A 26,762-nucleotide genomic window follows, 5' to 3' on the forward strand; every position below is an offset into this window, starting at 1 on the left:
GGCCTTTTACAAGACGGTTTCAAGCAGCGGCATGGCTTTGTGGTAGAACACCTGCTCGAGCCCACACTTGTACTTTCAACTCGATACAAGGCTTTTAAATGAGAATGCATTTCTTAGTCGGGCTATGTCAGGCATCCGGCGTTGTCCGCGGCGGTGTCCGCGCACCGGCCGGTATTATCTCTCCGCTCTCACTCCCTATCCCGTCGCAAAAGCTGCGGGAATGCGCACTTATCCTCTCTCCTAGCAACTGGGGCGGTGGTGTGAAAGAGTATAGGAGAGGGCAGGTGCATTACTTCTGTGCTCTTTCACTCACGTCCATTCGTCTGTCCATCCATGCGTCCGTACATCTGCCCATGTGTCTATCCATGCGTCTGTCCATGCGTACGTCCCTGCGGCCGTCCATGTGCCTGTCTGTGCGTCAATCTGTCCGTGCGTCTGTCTCTGTGGCCGTCCGTGCGTCTGTCTATGCGTGCGTCCATCTGTCCGTCCATGTGTCCAACAGACAGGCAGACAGACGACGGACGCACGCGGCCAGCGGATGATTCATGGCTTGCCTATAAAGGGCCAGTGAACAGGTTCCGAACGGCGTGCAGGCAAAGCTCACGCATATTCCCTGTGCGTGACCAACCTCCTTATACGCGCAGTGACGTCAACTCGGCGATCGGCGACTTGACGTAGCACGCAGCTCGTCGATTGGTCTGAACCAGGTCTCGGCGAAGAGTAATGAAGTCAACGTCACTTATCGCCGAGTTGACGTCACTGCGCGTATAAGGAGGTTGATCACGCGCAGGGAAAATGCGCGAGCTTTTCATGCGCGTTTCGGGGCCTGTTGACTGGCCCTTTCAAACCTTCCGAAGCTTCGCCCCACTCATCTTCATTCACTCCGCGGATATGCTTTTAGGTGGTTACTACATATATGCATACATTCAAGGTGATGATCGACCCAAACCTTAGGAAGCTTCGCCCCTAACTGTTGTCCGTATACTCCAACGGGGAGGGGGGGGGGTGAATAACTCTAGTAAATGCGTTACAGAGGGGAGGGGGTATCGCGTGCATGTTGAAAAATTCGGTATAGTTTGGGAATGCCTAATTGTTATTTCGTCTTTTTGTTACTTTTAATTATTGAATGATGAAAAAGCGTTGGTTTCAACGAGTGGTGGGACCCTGACGTTGGGTTGCGCCTCACTTCTGGGGTACTGTGGCTTCCATCGCATCTACTTGAGTCAAGCAAAGCATTAAGTCAAGCGAAAGAAGGCAAAGTCGCCCTTGACTGAACTCTGAACGCGCAATTCAGTTCCTACATTTTAGCCTACATATACGACATACACGGAGTGGTCAGTGAACGGTTGTGCAGCGCGACCCGTTGGTGTTTTCTATTTATTTATATATTTATTAATTTATTTACAACACAATATTGTGGAAGAACAGTGGGGGAAAAGCTGATAAAATCAGCTTAAGGGTGTCCTGGCCACACTACACGAGTTACAGCGTAAAAGGTGGTAGCGAACGAAAAACAAAAAGAAAAAAACTGGAAAATGAAATGTACACATAAAGTATTGTACTTGAATATCCTTCATGCAAAAATATGTACACATAATACATTGCACACGACCATCCTTCATGCAAAAAAAGTAATGTGCTTTTGTAGACATAATCAAGAAAACATAATAAACAATTAATTTTTCCTTCAGAAACAGTGAAATATGAAAAAGAAAAAGACGCCGTTATTTATGAGGCTGATTCATGATAATGATATTGTGATGATAATTCTCCATAGCTCTTTAAATGAGATTTTACGAATGTTAAAAATGTGATCTTTACTGATTCTATTTATTAAAGCTGGAAGCGTGAACCGAAGAATTTGTTGACCATAGTTAGTGCGACAATTCTTGATTTGCCATTCTTCATGTTCGCGTACATTATACTTTAGTAGGGTAGCCTGTAATCCAGCTAGCGTTTGTAGAGTACAAGTTTTTTTTTTCATTAAGCTAGATTTATGCTCTAAACATAGATTATAGTTAAATATTGACCTTACTAGGACAAGAAGTATGAAACCTTGCATGCTAATCGAGTCATGCGTTTTTGTAAAACTGCGAGCTTGTCAACGTTTTCTTTTGTAGTAGTCCTCCAAACCAGTAATCAATAATTAGGAATTGGTACGAACACAGCGTTATTTCAGAACATGCTTATAGGGAATTCGAGAAACACGGCGCATCACACCTATTGTAATAGATAGTTTGCTAATTAGGTAGTTTATGTGGCCATTTCATGTTATGTGCTGCTTGGAATAGACGCCTAAAGTTTTTATTGATGGTGCGAACTCAGTTTCTGCCTTATTTAGCGTTGATGGTGCTATAGTAGACCATTCTTGTTGCGCGGTCGGCACAGTATTGCCTTATAGTATTGCTAATGTTAATTTTTAAACGGTTTTTAGTCGTTCAGTAGCTCATTTTTAATAGCGCTTCATTACATTTACTAATTAGGTGTGTTTCTGAGTTTCCTAGAAAAATAGACTGGTGTCATCTGCGTATATAACGAATTCGGCTGTATCTTTGATCGTAGAAGTTTTGTTAATATAAAGTAAAAAGAAAGATGGTCCTAGGATACTTCCCCGTGGAACACCACATCTGACGGGTTTTTCATTTGATCTTTCTCCCGCAAAAACAACTGATGGACTTCTATGTTTCACATATGATGTAATATAATGAATGGGCTATGTTTCTGAGGCCTTAAGTTTCCAAGTTTCTCAACAAAATGCTATGGTTAACAAGGTAGAATGCCTTTGAAAAATCTAAGAACATACCCAGCCCCATTTCTTCACATTCAAATTTATCTAATATAAATTCTTCCTTTTCAAGGAGGGCAAGCTCGGTGGACTTCTTTCAAAAACCAAATTGCACCGGAGGCATATAATCATGGCAGTCTACGAAAGATGACAAGCGTTGTAAAATTATTTTTTTTTGAAACCTTTGGAGAACACGGGTAATATGGACATTGGCCTGTAGTTGCTCATTTCATTTTATCCCCCCTTTTGAATGTAGCTGTCACTTTAGCAATTTGCTTGTGACGTGGAAATATTGCTAATGACCAACTTCGCCTAAATATGTGTGTCAGAAATAGTGCTACAATATCCATTTCATATTTCACTGGTTGTACTTGTATGCCCGACACATCGGTGGCTTTACTGTTGCTTAATGCCATAAAAGACGAGATAACATCATTGTCAGACACCAGTGTAAGAAATATTCAATGTTCTGTGAGAGAATTCATATAAGTAATATCTGAATTATTATCTAAAGAATGACCAGGAGTAAGAAAGAAGTAGTTTAAACTGTTTGCCAAATCATGACCTATTATTTCTACTCCGTTCTGTAATATTTTAATTGCTTGTTCCTGTGCTTTCCCGAGCACTGTATTCAGAGTCTTCCATATGTTTGCAGAGCGTCTCGCAGTCATAGTAAACTGGTGTAGTAGGTATACATTTTTAACCCTCCGGAGCTGCTTTGTTGCTGAACACCTTAAACGCCTCAAGAGCCTCAGGGTTTCTAGTTTTGGTGAAAACCTGATGTAATCAATCTCATTTCTCGATTTGGCTGAGTAATTACTCTGTCATCCAAAGTTTTCTGCATTTTTTTAGCATCGGCATTTTTCAAGGGAAATGAAGAATGGTAGCTTTTTAGAATTATACTTCATAATATCTTATATGCGGTGTCTGGATTACATTCTTGTAGCACGGCATGCAAGTTTGTTTGCAGTACCTTTTGTCTAAAGAGAGAATATGTTTCAGCATTGATAGATCTATAAGAAATTACTTGTTGGGTGGGGAGGGGGGCACGAAGATAGGTTCACAGTATGGTATGATTAGTAGAAACGAATATGGGCAAATGATCGCTGATGGCCCGAACAAGTGTCAGAGCGTATAAATCACTGTTCTAAATTAGTATAAACAGGTCCTAATAACAGGTTAATAGGAGACGCTGAATATGTCGGCCTTGCGAGGTGAAAGAGGGGGAGGGGAGTGACAGTTGGCACGAGACGAGACCATACGCAGTGGGGGTTCACGCCCTCATGCGACTCAGAAGTTCTCCGAATTTATAGCACATGTTATGTGCTCCGGAGGAAATTCCTAAGGACGCCCTGATAGCAATGACACGACTATGAATGAAGCGGCTCAGGTCTTGTACATATCGCGAAACGAAATTGAGGCCATTTCAATGGAACTTCCAAAATATGTGCTAGTACACTAGCACAACGCGAGGCTTGTAGCAAGTTTACAAGGTATTGTATGCTGATGGGATTATCAAGCTTACGATTTGAGCGAATAAAAAAAAGAATTTCATTCGTGAAAATTATTGGTGTGCTGCTCTTGAAAATCTTTTCATTAGCAAAAGCAACGTTGTAGTAAGCAATTGGCCATGCGATTTGTATTTTACACAGCAGGTCAGCATGCATGACTTCTGAATCGATTTTCTGTATATATTAGAAAATAGAAATATGTCTGTACAGCCACAAATCAGACTGCATCCATTTGTACTATATGCATGAGACAATGAGTGCGAAATTAATGCGTCTTGTATTAAAAGTTGCCTTTAGCATGCTCTGCAGATAAAATAAGTAAAAAGACATGATAAGACAGATAGTTGGGCTTGTTGATTATTTGGAATCAACGTATTTGCACAGCGCAAAAAAAAACAAAAAATAAACGAGTAGCTACGGTGTAACTATGGAAGACAGAGACCTCAACTGGAAAGAGTACTCTTTCCTGTTCATCTCTCTTCCTTCCGCAGCTATGCTGTAACTACTCGTTTTTTTTTTTGCGCTGTGCAAATATGTGCAGTAAATAGACAACATTTTTCTAACGAGTCGCGTTTCGACCGAAAAGAATTCTACTAGCCTTATTACTGACTCATGCATATTTAACACGCAAAATGTTCACAGGCAAATGTTCTGGGCACTTTACGTGAGTACGATGGTATTACCAGCCGGAAGTGGATGAAAACAATGCATGAAAAAGCAATGAAATAAAAAAAAATTGAGAGACCCTTAAGCTTCGCGCCTTGAAAAGTTGAACGCGATAGACAAATCTGGCCCCTAGTGCACCCTTCAACCGATAAGTGCATACATATTCATATGTTTTGTTACACAAACACGCACGCACACAAACACGGACACAGTAGATTGAACTAGCGCGAGCTATTATCGCTGAAATGGCTCGTTTTCGTCGTGACACCTGTCGAACAAAATGCGCTAAAAGATGGGGGGGGGGGGGGTGTTGACACCTCCTGTAAAGTTCTTTGCGCCGTGTGGCGCACATGCCTCGCCCAAAAGCAACATTTAGTGTAACAACCGCCAGGTGTAGGTGGCGTTGATTACCACTGTCATCATCATCATGGTTGTGACGGTGGTAGCACCAGTAGTGACCCCTCGTGGAAGGCAAGCCTTGGGGGCGGGCGAGAGTGGAGCGAGCCTCTTCTGCGCATGGCGGTCCTTGGCGCGTGGCACCGCGGGCCTGTGCGCTGGGGGGGGGGGGGGGGGGGGTCCCACGTGGTAAGTCAAGCGGTTGGGGGCGCCGCCTTGGGTGTGTTATTGTGCGTTTGTCATGTTTCGGAGTGTATGAAAATTGTGTATAAGGATGTCTTAGTGGGGTGATCACGATTGATGTATCATTCGGCGGACGATATCGTCGTTATAAAAGGAGTTAAATAAATGTGTTGTTTGGTTTGTAACGACCGTGTCAACGGTGTTCTTCCACCCCAAGAGCACGGCGTGGCGCTCGCTCGCCACATCGAGACCCCACAAGGGGCCCCGAAACAATTTTTAAGTAACCATGGAATGAATTCACCAGAATAGCTTATTGGCTCACGAATACAACGCTGCAAAAATTTTCAGAATCCGTCCAGTGCGAGTGGAGTCACAAAGGTTTCTCGCATGCTGCAATTGTATTATCTCTTCTCTCGTCCCGACGAAAGCGCTGGAAGCTAAGCAGAGAGGCGTGGCAGGGCGAAAAAACCACCGCACCTCGTGACCTTTAGCACCTTTTGTTTTTCGAATGCGCGGCTTTTTTAGTGTGATCGCGCGCGCACGCGTGGACAACCAGCGGCCTCCCACGGCGATTTCGGTAACGTGATTTTTCATTCACAGACGCACAGACGATTTTTCGCTCACAACCAACAGGGCCCACGCCGGCGGCTGGTTTTATGCGACAAGAGCTCTTTAACGCTATCGTGTTAAAAAAACTAAAAAACTGAAGCAGTGTTGCTTTCTGTTCGCGCCTGCTAAGACAGTTATGCGATCACCGAGGGCGAAGCGAGGTTAAAAAAGCAGGAGGGCCTTTTCCTCTCGCGTATTAAGAAATGTGTTCCCACGGCAGCATAACTGATGTCCTTGGTTTTTTTTTTATTCTCTGCAGATTCAGATGCTTTTTAGATGCGGAGCATCTTATACTCGCGCCTTGTAGTGCGCCGTCCGCGCCGTCCGCGCCGTCCGCACCGCTTCTCGAACATTCGACAGCTGACGCGCGCGCATGCGCCGTCGCGCCGTCGCCCACTCTTCCACCATCTGTGCATCCCTTCCTCCTCTACACACCGCGCGCGCTTCACTCCTCCACCATCTGTGCACCCTTCCTCCTCTACACACCGCGTTCGACATCTACAATTCTCCTGATTCTCCAGTGGACGCGCATGTGGCGTCGCGCTTCGAGAACATTCAACAGCTGACAGTGCATGCGCCGTCGTGCTGTATATATACTCAAGGTCGGCGCTCGCTCGCTCAGTTGCCGCTCGTCGGTTGGTTTGTACGGCGCGTCGACGTCCAAGGTCGCGGTGAAATGAATTCCAACGAATCCACAAACACAATGATCGACGTCCCTTCGACCAGCGCCGCCCTTTCGCATACGTGTGTACGTGTTCACTCATTTAACACCCCCTCCTACAACCACGTTAACCAATTTAGCCATCGACCCAAGTAAGTCGCAATTTAACACCCCATTTCACAACCACGTTAACTAATTTAGCCATCGACCCAAGTAAGTCGCACTTTAACACCCCGTTAACCAATTATATGGTCCGCATCCTCCTCAGTGTTCCCCCGAGGGAAGCTGCGGGCAATTTTTTTGCATTACCAAAAGAAAGGCACAGACGCGAAAGGTATCCCAACAACTGACGAAAGGCAGCATGGCTGGTTTTAGAAGAATAGTAAACAACAAATAGGTAGTAAGTTGTTCGCAACGTACGAATATTTGTTGGGATGTAGAATGACAACACAAACAAAAGCGCAAAAAGCTCACAGTAGCTAGTACTTAGTCGCCAAACCAGAAAACATTCTTTCGCACAGAAGCACACAGCCAATATGGTAACGAAAGCATACCTTCTTACAACATTCCTTCAAACACATTATTTGTATCCAAAGAAAGTAAATAAATAACAGTAATTAAAAAGCAACAGTCAAATAAAAACACAAGTGCTCGTAATAAAACACTTTGTAGGTTAAAGAAAAGCTCGGCCTACCAATTGAGAGGCCAGAATGGGGCTCTAGTAACGCAAATCTCGCTTACCCGCTGGGTCTATTAGGTCCTGAATCCTCTCTGAAATATGTCAGTGGTTTACACTCATCCACGCTCTCAGCACACTGTCCATTGCGCTTGTACAGGTTTCCATCTCGGCACACGCAACCGTCTTCATCCACCGAGCAGACATCACTGTCAAGCGAACAGTGACAACTGGTGCACCCGCGCTTGAATCTCCTGCGACAGGAAAACATGATGCGGTATTTGTTCTTTTACGTATTAAGACGCTGAGCCACGTTGTTACTTTGATAAACCGCTTGTAGAGTTAGGGCACAAGGATTTGCAAAACTTAGCCTCCATAATCTTCGAACTTCGAAATACGGTAATGTCCCTTACACATATATATATATATATATATATATATATATATATATATATATATATATATATATATATATATATATATATATTACTGTTACAAACCTGTTCGTTAACCCTGACATAAAATTAGGACAACCACAAAGTTGTGCCTCTTCTGTCTCTTTTATACACACACACACACACACACACACACACATATATATATATATATATATATATATATATATATATATATATATATATATATATATATATATATATATATATATATATATATATATATATATATATATATATATACATATATATATATATATACAGAAAGGCTCCTTTTTCCGTGTTTTGACACAATAATAATGAGATATAACAGACAAAAATGCCGAATAATGTATGGAGGAAGTTACTAGAACAAATGTAATGTAAATAAGAACAAAAAAACATGGGTGAAAAAATAACCTGCCATGAGCAGGATTAGAACCTATGACTTCCGAATAACGTGTTCGATGCTCCAACCACTGAGCTATCACGGTGGCCATCCCCCACCCACTTTTTTGGGTTTATATGTGAATTTAAACGCGGGAGTGTCAGTCAGCGCCATCTGTAGCCAAACGGCGAGTGTGGAACACCCTTTTATGAGCCTGTGTGGCGTCACGTAGCACATGAACTTATTATGAGCGGGCAGCTGGTCAATAGTCCCTCATATAAAACCTAACAGCGCCAAGTCTGCCAGTACGAGACACTCGTTAATGAATAAGGGAAAGAAGTGTATACGTAAGGGCTCGTTTTTCCGTGTTTTGACACAATATTCTTTTTATTTACATTACATTTGTAACTTACCCTATACATTCCTCAGTATCATTGTCTGTTAGATCATATATATATATATATATATATATATATATATATATATATATATATATATATATATATATATATATATATATATATATATATATATATATATATATATATATATATATATATATATATATATATATATATATATATATATATATATATATATATATATATATATATTTATATATGCAGGCATGGTGGTTGAGTGGCCGTAGCGTTGCATATAGTCCAGTAGGTCCTCCGTGAGCTGTCACAACGTGGTTTATTTCGACGTTTCGGCCTAGAGTCTGGCCTTCATCTGGATTAAAGGTACAGTTTGTTAATGCTCAGCTTTATGCAATCTCAAATGAGAGGAAAAGAAATTAGGAAAAAGACAGAAAAAAAGAAAAAAAGAAGAGAAAAGAGAAAAAAAAGAGAAAATGAATATAAGGTGGACTCCCCTCGGGCGTCCCCCTTCCACTCTTCCTTCCACTTCCCCCTTCATCTCTCTCCCCTATCTCCCCTTCACCTTTCTGTTGTCAATGGTCTGTGTATGCTTCCTTTCACTAACGCATTCTTCCCGACCAGATGGCGCCTCCTGGCACTGGTGGTTCGGTGTGGGGCAAAAAAGAGGTTTTTTAGGAAGTTCTCAGCCTTTAACTACTCGGAGCACCGTCAACATTTCGTTGTAGAAAGAGGGGTACCACGTATTGGGGCAGAGGCTGGTAAACGGGCATTTTAGGAAGTTTTAAGCCTTTAACTACTCGGGGTCCTCTCAACATTTCGTCGTAGAAAGAGGGGTGCCGCGTATTGCGGCAGAGGCTGGTAAGCGGGCGCAATGCGAATTTCTTGCCCGCTTCTGGATTACGCGTGCAGTGGGGGCCTCCCGGCTGTGGACAGGGTTGCTGTTAGGTTGCTGTTGTTCCCAACAGCAACCTGTGCACAGAAGGTATCAATAGAAGGTATCAGAAGGTATCAACATAAGAAGGTAGCAATAGTTGGTAGAAACCGAGGAAGAAAAGTCTGCCATAACATCATATTTAGGTATGTGCACCTGTGTAGCTGGGAACATTGTGGTGGCTGAAAAAGAGGATGTTCGGTTGGTGGCAAGAGCTCGCTGCTGCGCGTTCACTGCTATATACCGTCGAGTCGACCGTTACGTCGGCTCTGAATAAACCCCTCTCGTAGACGTAACAGAGTGGTGGAGGTGCTGGGTACGGCGCGTCGACGTACCACGGAGTTCGGAGTTCGCCGGAGCCGTCGTCTTGCCGGTCTGCCGCAGACAACATTCGTCATGGCCCAGAGCGAAGGTCAGGAATCAACTGCCTCGACTTCGCACAGGTCTACGCTGGCTACACCTAGGCATCACTACATGAAACCTCGCCCGTTCGCGGGAATGGCAGGAGAAGATGTGGACGCGTGGCTAACGCACTACAAAAGGGTGAGCCGGTACAACCGCTGGAACTCTATTGATCAGCTGGAAAACGTCGCGATGTTTCTTACGGACACTGCCCTGATGTGGTATGAAAACCACGAAGAGTCATTGATAACATGGGCTCTTTTTGCTCAAAAACTGAAGAAGTGTTTTGGTGGCTACGACTGAAAAAAAGCGTGAAGCGGACTCCTGCTGAAAAAGCCCAGACTCCTGGACAAACCTGCACTGCTTATATAGAGGACGTTCTTAAGCTTTGCAAGATTATAAACCCGCAGATGTCTGAAGAAGACAGGGTCGGACACCTCTTGAAAGGCATAGCGGAAGACGTTTACGATTTTCTGATAGGCAGGGATGACCTCACCTCTGCCAGCGATGTCCAACATCCTTGCCGCACGTTTGAAAAATTGAAAACTTGTCGCATCGCCCCGAAATTTAGTAGGCTGGCAAATGTGACAACGGTTGCCAGCGTCGACGTGAGCCCGCCCACCGACCTTGCCGGTACTATTCGGGCAATTATGCGTGAAGAGCTGCAGCGACAAGGTGGTAGGGTTAACGAAACCATTCCTCATCCAATTTTATGTCTATGTTTTATGTGTGTCAATTTTATGAACTGGATCCTTCGCTCAAGCTAAAGCTACCATCACAACTTTCCCGCTCCGATGCGACACTGTTATGCCGCCTTTGGTTGGGTGTTGCATTTACAAAGGTGTACTCCTTTCGCATCGGTATGGCAGACACTCCTACATGCGACTACTGCGGAGCTGAAGAGACAATCGAACACGTCCTGTGCAGCTGCGCTTGCTACGACACAGCGGTGCCACCTCCGGATGGTTTTCAATCAACTTGAACCTGGACCATTTTGTGTTCAGAAGATACTAGGACCTTGGGCATCTGCCTCAGTACGCACTGAGGCAGATGCCCATGCTCAGTAAAGCACTGCTACTTTACCTAAAGTCCACAAACCTGAGCGACCGCCTGTAGACTGTGTGTGGTCCCCGAGTGTGCTCGTGATTGTGTGTACCTTCTCATCTCTCTGCAACCTCTTTTCTCCCCGTTATCCCTTCCCCAGCGCAGGGTAGCAAACCGGATGTGCGTCTGGTTAACCTCCCTGCCTTTCCTTGGATCTTTATCTCTCTCTCTCTCCTCATCCACCTACCAATCCACCCTACTACACGGTCGCACCATTAGCTCCATTGCCACCATCGGTATGTGTGGCAGACAACAGCGAAACTGGAAATCCCCGGCCACGTCGGGACTCATTCGCGGCCGACCAGCAATATGGCCAACACCTTCGTCACGGCCCCGCCACACAGAGGTGGGCAGTCCCCGCTCAGCAAGCTCGTCACCGACGCTTCATAGCTGAGTGGGCTTAGCATTGGTTCGGCGAGCGTCCTCTACCAGTCTTCCACAACTGTGGCATCGAATGACACATTGCCAGGTATTGCCACTAGCGGCAGCCGCCAAGGTACGACAGATCACCGAGATTTAACCGTTCTGGCGTTACCCGAGCACCGACATTCCCGGGAAGTGCGTCTTACGAGATCCCAGGACCGCTACGAAACCAATCTCTGGCCTCTGACCGCAGTGTGACATCACCACCTGTCCCTCGCGCCTACCGATCACCGTCTCCTCGGCGCCACCACTCCTCGCCTCCTACGGAAAACTAGCCGGTGCGGCCGTTGGAGGTGAGGTCGCGGGACAGTCTATTTCAACAGATATACCTCCGTTAGCTTCCATGTTTAGAAATAAGGTTCGAGTGCTTATCGATGGTGTACCAACAATGGCTTTGGTGGACACAGGTGCAACCGTATCAGTGATGAGTTTAGTTTTCACCCGCCTTCTTGGACGAAAGGTTATGTTTCGTTGGGACCGTCCTGATACGTTTTGTAGAGTGAGTGGAGAGGTGTTACAACCTGTTGGTGTCTGCACTGGGACGGTTAGTTAGGCGTGCCAGAACTTTGTCGCAGAGTTTGCTGTTCTCCGTCATACTACGCATGACGTCATTCTGGGACTCGATTTTTGAAACTATGTGGTGCTACTGTCGATTGCTGCACAGGACAAATTACAGTAGATTCCGATATCCCAGTTTGGTTTATGGAAAACTCGCCCTCTCAAGAAAGTGCTCTTTGCGTGTCTGTGGACACAACTATGCCACCGTTGTCTGCAAAATGTGTCCCTGTTGTCTGTTCACCTGCAAGCGAGTAAACATTTGACGCAACTGTGGAGCCCATGCATCTCAGTTGCATAAAGAAGACAGTTTTAACACCCTACTGCATGCTATCGATTGCGCAAGGGCATACTGGTTTATGGGTGATTAACTGCTCTATTGAACCTACAGTGCTGCCGGAGGGTCTGAAACTTGCAGAGATTCGTGAACACCAAGTATTCTCGCTTGCCACCTTTGCAGAAAGCAGTGATTCCCCGGATAAGTTCCGTTGCGATAATCTGCACGGGAGGGACACCAACATTATGGCTATGATTGATAAGCCACTCAACAACAAGGAACGTAATGAACTGGCGATTATTCTGCGCAAACATGCCGGTATTTTTTTATTTCGCTCAGCATGATTCACCGTCATTCCCTGCTTCTCGTATAAAGCACCAAATCGACACGACATCTCGCAGACCTCTTCGACAGAAACCATATCATGTATCGCCTTCGGAACGCGCAGGGATCAATGAACAGGTTTGCGAGATGCTCAAGCAAAATGTAATTCAAGAATCATGTAGTCCGTGGGCCGCTCCAGTAATTCTAGTGAAGAAGAAGAACGGGACATGGCAATTTTGTGATGACTACCGCCGTCTCAACGCCATCACTAAAATAGACGTATACCCACTCCCGCGGATTGGTGATGCTATCGGCTGTCTATCATCGGCTTCTTACTTTTCGTCTGTGTATCTGAGGTCAGGCTACTGGCAGATTCCAATGCACGAGGAAGGCAAGGAGAAAACGGCATTTGTTACAACAGATGGACTGTTTGAATTCAATGTGATGCCGTTCGGACTCTGCAACGCGCCCGCAACTTTTGAGCGATTTATGGACAACATTCTGCGTGGATTGAAGTGGGAAGTGTGTATGTGTTACTTGGACGACGTTGTAATTTTTGGGCGAACCTTTTGCGAGCACAACACACGCCTTGGCCTCTTACTGGACTGCCTAAGCAAAGCACGCTTGGTGCTCAATTCAAAGAAATGTCGTTTTGGAGAGTGCCAAACTTTCGTCCTTGGACACTTAGTAAACAAAGAAAGCATACGACCGGATCCCGCCAAGACGGCCGCAGTGGAGGCATTTAAGCAACCAAACTCGGTGAAAGAACTGCGCAGCTTTTTGGGGCTTTGTTCATACTTTCGCCGATTCATTCCTGACTTTGCCAATATCGCATACCCACTCACATGTCTGCTTCAGAAAGGTGCGCAGTTTTACTGGACCACGGAATGCGAGTCTGCTTTTTCGGAGTTGAAGTTTTTTTTGACGTCTCATCCGATTCTTCGACACTTCAATTCTCTGGCGCCCACTCAGATTCACACAGACGCCAGCGGTATTGGTGTAGGTGCTGTCCTGGTTCAACGCTTGGATAATCAAGAACACGTTGTAGCGTATGCAAGTCGCTCGCTCAGCAAGTCAGAGCGTCACAGAGCAAGAATGTCACAGAGCAAGAATGCCTTGCATTCTTGCTCTGTAGTTTTTGCAGTGCAGCGCTTCCGGTCCTACCTGTACGGACGCCCCTTTACCATCGTGACAGACCATCATTCTCTCTGCTGGTTGGTCAATCTGCGTGACCCATCTGGCCAGCTGGCGCGCTGGGCACTTCGTCTACAAGAATATGACTTCACGGTTTCCTATAAAAGCGGCCGACGTCACGCTGACGCAGATTGTCTTTTGCGACTACCGCTTTCAACGACGGAATGTGACGCGGACACCTTCGATACCTACATTGCATCACTCGACCAACCATTTCCCGATAACAAGACCTTTAAGGATGAGCAACAAAGGGACAGCACCATACAACAGCTTCTTGCTACCAAACCAAAATCATCGCCTACGCGCTTCTGCATCTGAGACGGGCTAGTTTACAAAAATAACTGCACCAACACCGGCTCACGATATCTTCTGGTGGTTTCGAAGAGTCTTCGCGTTTATGTCTTCCAGGCTATGCATGATGATCCAACATCCGGTCATCTAGGCACAGCGAAAACTCTTTGCCGTCTTCAAGAAGAATTCTACTGGCCCAAAATGCGCCAGACGACGGAACAATACGCGTCTAGCTGTAACGAGTGCCAACGTCATGAGCGCCCAACAAGTGCTCATTTAGGGTGATTACATCTGGTGCCGCCCCCTAGAACTCCATTCGAGCAAGTCGGGATTGATCTCCTTGGACCCTTTCCCCGGTCTTCCGATGAAAATCGCTGGATAGTCGTTTGCACCGACCATTTAACACGGTACTGCGAGACAGCTGCCATACCATCGGCAACTGCAGCCGATGTGTCTTCCTTCATGCTACGTTTTGTAATTCTCCGACATGGACCTCCCAAAATTGTAATCAGTGACCGTGGCCGACAATCCACAGCAGACGTGATGGAAGAGATGCTTCGTGTCTGTGCTTCAAGGTTTCGGCACTCTACGCCATATCATCCCCAAACGAACGGTCTAACTGAACGAATGAACATAACTCTCTCGAACATGCTGTCTATGTATGTTGCATCAGATCACAAGGACTGGGACAGTATTCTACCCTTTATGACATATGCATTCAACACCGCTCAGCATAAAACCACTGGCTACGGTCCTTTCTTTCTTCTATATGCTCGACCACCTCGTCATACCCTGAATACTATCTTCCCTTGTTTGGACGACCATGATCCCTGCATATCCGAGATCATCTGTCGGGCCGAAGAACCTAGACGCCTTGCTTATTTGCGCACTTTTGCTTCGCAAGACCGCTCTAAGGCACATTTTGACCGCCGACGCCGACACGCGACGTACAATCGCGGCGACCTAGTGTTGCTGTGGACACCAACTAGAAAAGGCGGTTTGAGCGAGAAACTGCTAACGCACTATGCGGGACCTTCTCTTGTTGTAGACCGTATCAGTGATTTAGTTTACCGCATAGCGCGTCTTCATTCAAACGGCCTATGGTCTGCAAAAACTGAACTTGTCCATGTTGCACGTTTGAAGCGCTTTATTCCTCGAGAGACTCTTTGACTCGCCCAGTGGGCTTCGTCTGCGCGAAGGGAAATGTTACCACATGTGTAATTTAGGTATGTGCACCTGTGTAGCGGGGAACATGGTGGTGGCTGAAGAAGAGGATACAAACGAACAAACAAACAAGCAAGAGCTCGCTGCTGTGCGTTCACTGCTATATACCATCGAGTCGACCGTTACGTTGGCTCTGAATAAACCGCTCTCGTAGACGTAACAAAATATATATATATATATATATATATATATATATATATATATATATATATATATATATATATATATATTGTAGTGAAGAAGATGAGGCTACTCAGAAAGGCAGGGGGTATGACTCAGTCGGTGAAGAAGACGACGTTTGGTTATGGTTAACTGGGGACTCACGCTAGTTCCGCCACTACCGCTTGACGTGTCGGGACCGCTCTCCTGTTTTATAAAAGAGTGCCACTCTAAAACGCCTCATTATAATTGGTGGAGAGTGCTGGGTAACGCCTAATCCTGGAACTGCGAAACCGTACGTTGCCTCCATTTGCTACGATGTCCACGAACGACGATCAGCAGGCGGCCGCCTCGGCTCCAACTACTGCAGCTCCTGTCTGCCTCGGCTCCTTTCGGCAACGCGATCCGCCTACCTTCAGTGGAACCGATGACAAAGACGTGGAAGACTGGCTCGACGAATACGACCGGGTGAGCAAGCACAACAAGTGGGACGATGCGCACAAGCTTACTGTCGTCCAATTTTATTTGACCGACGTCGCCAGTCTGTGGTACCGTAATCACGAAAGAGACCTCCCCACCTGGTCGGCCTTCCGAACGGCGTTTGCGGACTTGTTTGGCCGTCCAGCGCTTCGCAAACTACAGGCCGAACAGCGCTTGCGTACTAGGGCTCAGCAGAATGGTGAGAATTACACCAGCTATATTGAAGATGTGGTCGAACTTTGCCGGCGTGTCAACTCGGCCATGACAGAAGCCGAGAAAATCAAACACATCTTGAAAGGCGTGACCGACGACGCATTTCAGATGCTTGTCGCCAAAAGCCCGCAAACGGTAGCGGAAGTGGTCCAACTTTGTCAAAGCTATGATGAGCTCTGGAAACAGCGTGACACCACTCGTCGTGCCACCACGCCATGTGCAACAAACTCCGCTTTAACGTCGGCTGGCACTGCTATAGACCACACCACTTTGCTTCTCGAGATCAAGCAATTTGTACGAGAGGAGGTCGCACGCCAGTTGTCCCTCGTGCCTTATACCTCCGAAGGTGCCCCATCTACTTTAGCGCCATCAATACAGCGAGTAGTCCAGGAGCAAGTGTCCGAGGCGCTACCAACAGCTCACGCACCACCGGTGGCTGCTCCATTGACCTATGCCGAAGCACTGAACGGAACCCGACGTCCGCCTGTCACGACCGGCCACATTTCTTTGTCGCGAACGCCTACGTCCACGCAACCCTTTGTCGTACCGACGAAGCCTATGTACCAGACTGCCCGTCCTTTCTCCCGACAACCACCTCCACGCTCTCAGAACCCTTGGCGCACTCAAGACAACCGCCCCATATGCTTCGCCTGTGGAATTGCGGGTCACGTGGCACGATTTTGTCGACGGCGCGAGTTTTTCCTGCGTGGTGACGTCAGGCCCAACAATTACGATTTTCCAGCACGATCGGGGCCTGCTGTATATGACGACACCGCCACCATGGACACATTTTCACCTCGCCGGAACTTCAATAGACACCGGTCGCCTTCACCCCGACGCCGTTCCCTTTCCCCTATGCTACGTCGACCTCGCCCTGTCCCTGAGGAAAACTAGGAGCCGCAGTTCCGGGGGCAAGAACTGCGGATCTTTCGAACTCCACAAGACCTTGTTTTTCGCCGTCCAACGTCGTTGCTGTCTCCGTTGAAGGTATACCTGTTTTTGCACTGGTTGATACTGGCGCCGCAGTGTGTGTAATGACTGAAAAACTTTGCCGTCGACTAAAAAAAGTCACAATGCCTCTTCGCAACCTTGTTTTGAGCACTGCGAGCGAGCAACGAATTCGCCCTTTTGCTGCATGCACAGCACGTGTCGTTATTGCTGACAATATTTATGTCGTCGAGTTTGTAGTGCTCCCGCAGTGTTCCCATGACATTATATTGGGCTGGGACTTTCTCTGCACTCATCATGCCGTCATCGACTGTGCTCGCGCCGAAGTGGAATTCACGCCGTTATGCGACGCTGCTTCACTCGACTCGTCCCTTTCACCTGCAAAAGTTTTCGTTGCCGCCGACACTTCAATACCCCGTTCTCGTCCGCCCTAGTTCCGCTTTCTTGTGACGTCTCTAGTAGCTCAACTGTTCTTTTTACGCCTTCTGAAACCGCTGTTCGCCGCAAGTGCTTCCTGATTCCTTTCGCCGTTCTGAATGTTCTCGATGGATCAAGTGCAATTTATGTTTCAAATCTGTTTCCCTCGCCTTCCAAGTTACTGTGCGGAGAGTGCCTGGGCTTTGCCGATGACATTGATCCCTCGACTGCACGTGTAGTTCGTGACCACCCGACTACGCTACCTATTGACGCTGTTGATTGTTGCACGTCATCCTCTTCCCCATCATTCACCGACGCAACTTCGCGCTGCATCGACACCAACCTTACGGCTCAGCAGCGCACCGACATCATCGCCCTCCTCGAGCGCTTCCGCGCCAGCTTCGACCACCAGCAACTGACTTTGGGCCGTGCTTCCACAGTATCTCACGAAATCGACACTGGCCTTCACGCTCCTTTACGTCAGCGTCCGTATCGGGTATCCGCATCTGAGCGTCGCATAATCGCGGAACAAGTTGACGACATGTTGAAGCGAGGTGTTATTGAGCCCTCTAACAGCCCGTGGGCCTCCCCAGTTGTTCTAGTCAAGAAAAAGGATGGCTCAATAAGATTCTGCGTCGACTACCACCGGTTGAATAAGATCACGCGCAAAGATGTTTACCCGCTACCTCGCATAGACGATGCCCTTGACTGCTTACAAGGCGCGGAGTTCTTCTCGTCACTAGATCTGCGTTCAGGTTATTGGCAGGTTCCCATGGCTGAGGCTGATCGCCCCAAGACGGCTTTTGTTACACCTGATGGCTTATACGAATTTAACGTCATGCCATTCGGGCTCTGCAATGCGCCTGCCACTTTCGAGCGCATGATCGACAACATCCTCCGTGGCCTGAAATGGCAGACATGTCTGTGTTATTTAGACGATGTCGTGATATTTTCAAGCGACTTTTCAACGCATCTTCAGCGGCTCGAGACAGTGCTTACTTGCCTCGCCGCCGCCGGTCTACAGCTCAACTTGAAGAAGTGCTGCTTCGGCGCTCGAAAACTCCTAATTTTGGGCCATGTTGTATCTAGAGATGGCATTCTTCCGGATCCGACGAAACTCCGTGCCGTTGCCGAATTTCCTAAGCCGAAGACCTTAAAAGAACTTCGCAGCTTCCTCGGTTTATGTTCTTATTTTCGACGTTTTATTCGCAACTTCGCCTCCATCATATCGCCCTTGACTGACCTTCTTGCCGGCAACAACGACCTTCCCAGTTGGTCGTCAGCTTGTGATGATGCGTTTGCCACACTCCGCCACCTTCTTACGTCACCTCCTATACTGCGACATTTTGATCCTCTTGCCCCGACGGAAATACACACGGATGCTAGCGGAGTTGGCCTCGGTGCTGTGCTCGCCCAGCGTAAACCTGGATTTGATGAGTACGTCGTCTCTTACGCCAGCCGTGCACTCACAAAAGCAGAAGCCAACTATTCAGTCACCGAAAAAGAGTGCCTAGCCATCATATGGGCCATAGGCAAGTTTCGACCCTATCTTTACGGGCGCCCATTCAGTGTCGTTACTGATCATCATGCATTATGTTGGCTCTCATCGTTAAAAGATCCCACCAGCCGGCTCGCCCGTTGGGCGCTTCGACTACAAGAGTACGACATCCACGTCGTTTACCGATCTGGCCGAAAACATTCCGACGCAGACGCTTTGTCCCGATCACCTCTACGATGTAGTGACAAGTCACCGTCTTCGCCTGCCCCCGGCGTGTCTGCACTTAGTGTCAGCGACATGCTACAGGAGCAACGAAAAGATCCTTGGATCGCTTCACTTATTAACTTGTTGAGTCGAACTCCCTCGCAAAATATCCCTAGAGGTATGCGCCGTCAAATACAACACTTCGTTATCAGAGATGGTTTGCTATACAGACGGAATTATCTCTCCGAAGGACGCCAATGGCTCCTAGTCATTCCCAGACGTCTCCGCTCAGACATATGCGCCTCCTTTCACGCCGACCCACAATGCGCCTATGCGGGAGTGTTAAAAACCTACACCCGCCTGTCCCACCGCTACTACTGGCGTGGAATGTATCGCTTCGTTCGTCGCTACGTGCGTTCCTGTCTCGCTTGTCAACGCCGGAAGAATCCCACTCCAAGTTCTCCAGCTCCACTACAACCCTTACCTTGTCCTGCTCGACCGTTTGACCGTGTTGGTATTGATCTGTATGAACCTCTTCCGATTACACCGGCTGGAAATCGCTGGGTAATCGTCGCTATCGATCACCTTACGCGCTACGCAGAAACTTCACCACTCTCTTGTGCGTCAGCCAGTGACGTCGGTCGTTTTATACTGCATCAGATCATTTTACGTCACGGTGCACCACGTGAACTCTTGAGTGACCGAGGGCGTGTGTTTTTGTCGGACGCTGTTGAATCGCTTCTCAAAGAATGCCAAGTCATTCATCGCACCACCACCGCGTATCATCCTCAAACTAATGGCATTACAGAACGATTCAACCGTACATTAGGAGATATGCTGTCAATGTACGTCGCAACCGATCACACCAATTGGGACAGTATTCTCCCTTTTGTAACCTACGCGCATAATACTGCTGTCCAGACAACCACTGGTTTCTCTCCATATTTCCTCCTTTATGGTCGCGAGCCCTCTTGCACGCTAGACACCATCCTTCCTTACCACCCAGATGTTGCTGAGTCGACGACGATGTCACAGGCTGCTAAATACGCGGAAGAGTGTCATCAGTTTGCCCGTTCCTTCACAAGTACTGAACAGCAACGCCAGAAACACCACCGCGATAGCCCGACGCCTCCGGCTTCTTATGCATCAGATGACCTTGTCTGGCTTCGCATCCCTTCAACCAGCCCTGGTCTCTCAACGAAACTGATGTACAAGTATGACGGACCTTACCGTGTGGTTAAACAAACTTCACCCGTCAATTACATCGTGGAGCCGCTGGAGCAGCCCCATGATCAACGACGCCGTGGACGTGAGACCGTCCACATAGACCGCCTAAAACCGTATTACGATCCCTCTATTGTCTCCTGCCCATGAGTCGCCAGGATGGCTCTTTTCCGGAGGGGAGGAAAATGTAGTGAAGAAGATGAGGCTACTCAGAAAGGCAGGGGGTATGACTCAGTCGGTGAAGAAGACGACGTTTGGTTAACTGGGGACTCACGCTAGTTCCGCCATTACCGCTTGACGTGTCGGGACCGCTCTCCTGTTTTATAAAAGAGTGCCACTCTAAAACGCCTCATTATAATATATATATATATATATATATATATATATATATATATATATATATATATATATATATATATATATATATATATATATATATATATATATATATATATATATATATATATATATATATAGAGAGAGAGAGAGAGAGAGAGAGAGAGAGAGAGAGAGAGATCGTTCCGATGGTGCAGCTGCGTTAACCACAAGCCAGCCTTTTTCAGAAGATGCAGCTCGCGAAAGTCACAAGCTGCACCGTTCGCAATTGGACACCTATGGTCCATTTGTGCACCATGGCCCCTGAATCAAGAGCTCAGCTGGTCACTTCGCGCGACACACGCAAACAGGCGGCAAAGCAGTATTTCAGTCCTGCTACCACACTGCACGTCGGTACCCACAACTCGCCTTCACAACAACGGTGGCCCAGCCAAAGGACGCTCCCGGGTAGACGTAGCCTGCATCGAACATAACGGCTACGAGCTGCGAGAGTTTGCTGACGAGAACAAAAATTCTATTTGGACTTCAGGTGTACCGCCCGCCTGGAGGTGGTGTGTCCTACTGCGAAGTTGCCGTAGTCGTCAAGGAATTCAATGCTGACTATTCAGTTGGCCGCTCTTCGGACGAGATGACGAGAGGCACTCGGACAACAATAACGGTTTCCACACAGGCTGGTGGTGTAAACACCAGTATGAACACCAGCATGAACACCACAGCCATGGTGGTGTTCATGCTAGTAGACAGAGCCATCAAAGTGTACAAAATGGTGTAATCTCGTGTTAGACATGTAACGACCACCCCGTCACGTCTCAATTTGCCCACCAGAGCCGTCATTGGCTGACTTATAAAGCAAGTTGCAGAGTGTCGCAACCGGCCTCCGCGAGACAGTCAAATGCTACCAACAGTGGTTCAGAATCCAGGACATTTGGTCTCGTGATGACCGTCTGGACGCAACTGATGCCGTCTACAAGAAGCATTAGTACCACAAGTGGCGGTCACTTTAAAAATGTTACCAGTGAGCTCTTCGCCAACCGGGACCACTGTTACGCAAGTCATATTTGGCAGGACTCAATGCCCGCAGCGTGGCCCGTTATAACAACGGTAGCAAGGCGCGGTGTGCCCGTCTGCGGGAAGGCGAGAACGTTTAGGGACAATAAGAACAGGTAGCCTCGAAAGCGGGCATTATAAAAATTTCTCGTAATTACAGACTGCGTCATGCTTTGACTTTCTTTTTCTTTTTTTCTCTTCTTTACACTCGCCTCTCCCCTGCTCACCTTGACTTCCCTTTCCCACTCTTTTGCTACGTTATTTATATATGGATATGCTATAATTACCCTCCTTTCCCTGCGATTTACGATCGCCTCACCGCTCACGCTCGCTTCCTTTTTTTATCCGTGGACTACACTACACATGGCTGTGTTACACTATTCATAAGTATGCTATGCCTTATCATCTCACCTCTTCCTTTCTTTTCTCCCCGACCTGACGTCTCTTTCCACCCCAGCGCTGTGTTATACTATACATGGCTATGGTGTAATGGTTGTACTTGCGTGCTGCCAAGCGACAACGTAAAAGGACAGAAAGGGACACTAGTTATGACACAACAGGCGTAACTTGTGAAGCACTGTGCACTCAGAAAGTGATTGATTCACCTCATTGCGTTGGCAACAAATCGGCATGTCATTCGAAGTAAGGCTACCATCTACGTCACTGAAGAACAGATCAGGCTTAACCTTGCAGAACGCTGGCGTCAGGGAATGCGGATGCTCCTGTGTGCGAAGACGTTTTCGGGCTAGCTGTCTGTTTCCTCAGGACGCAGCTCTTACAAATGCATGAGCTGTGTACTGATGCCTTCTAGTGAAACGCTGCGCACGGCCATGGGCGACCGCACCCTGTATGTTAAAGAATGCATTCACTCCCGATGGAACGCTTTCCTACTTCATCTTCATGTGTCTTTCACACGATGAGGTCGGAAGGGAGAGGCGTTTTGTCTCTGCTTGAAGAGTGATTGACGGCAGCCCTGGCTGGCGGAGCGATGCTACTATTGGCGTCGAGGATATTACCGTGGCGCCGTCTACGTGATTACGTCACTCATAGGATGACGGGTTGTGTTGTCTGCTTGAACACAGCATTTCCTGCGCTTTTGCTGTGGACGCCATAAGGCCTGAAAATACGGGCAAGCAAACTACGAATCGGTGCACCCGGTGGCACTAGAGTGTCTAATTTACATCGTAATATAGCGACTAAGAACTGGTTTTTCAATCCCGTTATTACAATCATGCCGACCAAGTATGCAATGAAATTCAGGAAATGGTTTCTTTTCGCTTTTTTCCGTACCTTTTTCTCCGGAAATAAATCTCAACGCTTCAAAAAAGCTTTGTGTTCTTTCCATTAAAAATGAACATTTCAATTGTTTCTTCCCCCCAAAATATAAAATTTATTGCATGGTGGTTGTGCGTAAAAGTACATGTTGGATGCGCTTGCGAAACGGTAACCAAAATCGCACAAAAACCGGACTACTTGGCGTAGTAACACCTGTACAGAAGCTCCGCCCCCGTAGCTTTGGCTGTGCTGCCACAGAAAGTTGTCGCCTCGGATAGGTGCTCATTTACCGTATCGGGTGATGGCCGGCACAATTCATCTCTGCTTCAGCCACCATCATTGGCGGCGCTTGGCGCTTTGATTCACACTTTATGCGTAACATGACGGTGACGTCAAAAACCCGTTGAGGATGTTCATGTAGCTGCTAATCCAACAAAGTGCTGCTTAATTAGTGACGGCGGTGATAAACTCGTGACTCACGTTTTGTCCACATGGAGGCCGCAATCCTCTAAATCGGAAACGCATTCACTGCCGTTGACAAAGTACATGTAGTCGTTCCTGCACTCACATGGTCCATTTCCGAGTTGGCATGATGATTGGCCTTGGTAACAGAGACAACCGATACACGAGGCTTCTGCGTCACCTGAAATGAATAAAAAACTTACATCAACTCCATGTACGTTTTCTGCGGGAACACATTTCATAAAGGACGGTTTACTTTCAAGCATGTATACATGCTGTATTTCTTATTGACATGGCGAGCTGTCAAAATAATCAAGAACACTGTCATTTTTATATGACAATATGCTGTCAAATCGACGACTAGGTTGCATTTCTTGTTGACATGCTAGCTGTCAAAATGATCAAGAACACTGTCATTTCTATATGACAACATCCTGTCAAATTGATGACTAGGTTGTATTTCATATTAACATGGGAGACGTCAAAATGGAAAAATACACCGTAACTTAGAAATGACGGCCTGCTGTCACTTTCACGTTCAAATGCTTGGAAATATAGCTGCAAAGATTTTCCCGTCGTTTTGATGAGATTTTTTAACAGTGTAATTAGTACGAACCGCTGCATAAAACAGACCCGTCTTGTCACTTTTATATGCACGAGAATACCATGAGGATGCAACTTATGACCACAGGATCAGGCACGACATTGCCTTGGATAGGCCAAGCATATAACAACCGGAAACACTCAAAACTCAACCTGTATTACTGTACCCAGCTTTACCCAAAGCGACAAATTCTAAAGACAGCAACACGATTGCGACGTGGCTTTAACATGGAGCAGTGGCATTTTATTGGGACGAAACAGAGAGACACTCATGCAATATAGCCAACATGAAATCTAATTGGTGTCAAGATCCTGAATAGCTGCACCAACCAATGTGAATAATATTTAAAGCACAGCTCCCAGGCGCCCACTCCTTCCTTAAGATTCGTCATTTGCTAGCCCTCGACATAGTCACGTGTCTAGGGTACTCGAGCCACGTGACGTGCTCTTGCATTGGCTGACACCAAGCAGATTGATCTGAAACTTCGCCACCAAAAAAAAAAACGAAAACAGGAACATCAAATATAAAAAAGAAATAAAAATAAGGAGTTTGAATGAAAAAGAAATGAAGCATTGTTTGTAACGGCAGTTCGCGTGGCCGAAGTAGGAGTAAACGGAGAAACAAAAAAAAAACGCCAAAAGTGATAAAAAAGGCAATAAAGAGTGGAAAAGACTACCTGAAAACAATATTGGAAAATGATAAAACAATGATGGTAAAGATCAGTGGAGTGTGCCCAGATAAGAACGAACGGGAGGTGCCAGTCACCATTCTTGATTTCAATGAAACTTGCTTTGGACGTTGCTTTTATATATACATTGAAAACGAAAGATTTCGAAATTCTCGTGAAAAAAAAATACCTCTGAAATATTTTTTGCGCTCAAGGTTTATGCAGATAGGGAATAGTTGAGATTTTTCTGAGGCGAACTTACATTATCAAAAATGTTCTTCAACTGGACTCACTTGGATTGAAGATCAACAAAGGTATTTCCGCCCTCCCGCAAAAAAGACACAAAAAACAAAAAAAAACATTGTGGCAAACATTACTAGCCCGCAACCTTGAGTGGCCGCCTCTGTGGTTTCTCTAAACTTTGCCTAGCAGTTCATGACAAAACAAACCTTCTGCATCACGCTAAGTGGTGGTACTTTTGCTGTCTTAAAACCGTTGCTTTCTGACTATGGCGCGTAGTAATCGCCAACTTGTATCCAATTTGTTGCACATGATGGCACGGCCCCTAGGCTACGTTTGTCACACGCCATGTGTTATAAATTGTTATCAAGTCAACTGATCCTACAATTTATACACCTGATGATATACAAAGTGCAATTGCTCAATGTCTATTACTAAATTCAGAGTTTAGCTTATATTAGCGCGGCAGATACGGAAACGAAGAAAAGAAGATGACATAAGCTTTAAGAAAGGTAGGCACTAAACTTCTTACTGTTTTTATTATGCCCTTCACATGCATCTTATACACGCGTAAAAACACAATTTATGTTGCACATGGTCTCATTCCAAGATACGTCATTTTTTTATTCATCAGAGCAATTGATGGCAAACTTACACACAAGTTTCCTATATCTGCTGTAGGTTCGGCTTCTTAAATTTCGCGTGTCGGTTGATTCCGAGGCCGGCCAATAATGATGCAGCTATACATCTCACGGAAGCACCCACATTTGCCGAGCACAAAGTGTGCCGTGCTAATACAAGCTAAGTTTATGGATAACCAAGACACCCGAGCCATTACACTTTTGAATATTAGATAGGTTTTCAGGGATGAAAATTGTTTGGAACTTTCAATTTTTGAAAACAAACATACATTTCAGGGGCCAAGCTCCCCTTAGTCTAACCTTGTCGCTGGTCACGCGTAACCGAGAGAAGAAGAGACGAGAAAGAAAAGAAGGGAAAATAAATGGATGTCCATTTCTCGTATCATTTCCTAGATGGCATTACTGGGCCACTACTCTCCGAATGACTGCGGCGCGCACTTTGCCTGAGTGCGTGGAGAACGGGCGCCTCTCTCAGTCCCCTCGATAGTCGCCGTACGTGGCGCATCGTTGGTGGGGCATGGACGAAGCAGATCGGCGGGCGCGTTGAAGGCGCTTGCGCTCAGCTTCCTCGGCTTGTCGGTCATAGGCGCGTGCCGTCTGCATTCTCGAATGAGATCGGACGCATGCACGGACGGACGGACACATGAACGAATGAACGGACGGACACTTTGCCCCACTCATCCTTATTCATTCCGGGGATATGCTGGGATTTTTTTTACACAATTTTAAACAATAACGGTGCACTGTCCTGCTTGCAGCAATGAATTCCCCATTACGGGCATTTAGTGCTGTTGACCATGTCTGCGTTTTTTTTTTTGCAGAAGCACTTCAACAGAAAATAAATAAACAAATAAATAAAATACCCAAGTCATTGAAATTTACTTGTTCATTGATGGTTACAAATATCGAGAAAAAGGTGCTCACTGTTTTTTC

The 26,762-nt window shown here is 46.5% G+C and overlaps 1 protein-coding gene across 3 annotated transcripts in view; it reads right to left on the minus strand.

Annotated features, from left to right (window-relative positions):
* Positions 1-26,762, minus strand: part of LOC119179859 (kielin/chordin-like protein) — a 204,853-nt gene that overhangs the window by 168,686 nt on the left and 9,405 nt on the right. For all 3 annotated transcript variants that reach the window (XM_075869387.1, XM_075869386.1, XM_075869385.1), the window contains exons 2-3: positions 23,696-23,858; positions 7,553-7,741 (exon numbers count right to left, since the gene is read on the minus strand). In XM_075869387.1, coding sequence (XP_075725502.1) covers positions 7,553-7,741; positions 23,696-23,858 — 352 coding nt within the window. The remainder of the gene's footprint in view (positions 1-7,552; positions 7,742-23,695; positions 23,859-26,762) is intronic.

The sequence above is a fragment of the Rhipicephalus microplus genome, chromosome 7 (genome assembly GCF_043290135.1).
Source record: "Rhipicephalus microplus isolate Deutch F79 chromosome 7, USDA_Rmic, whole genome shotgun sequence".
Classification (NCBI taxonomy): Eukaryota; Metazoa; Arthropoda; class Arachnida; order Ixodida; family Ixodidae; genus Rhipicephalus; species Rhipicephalus microplus.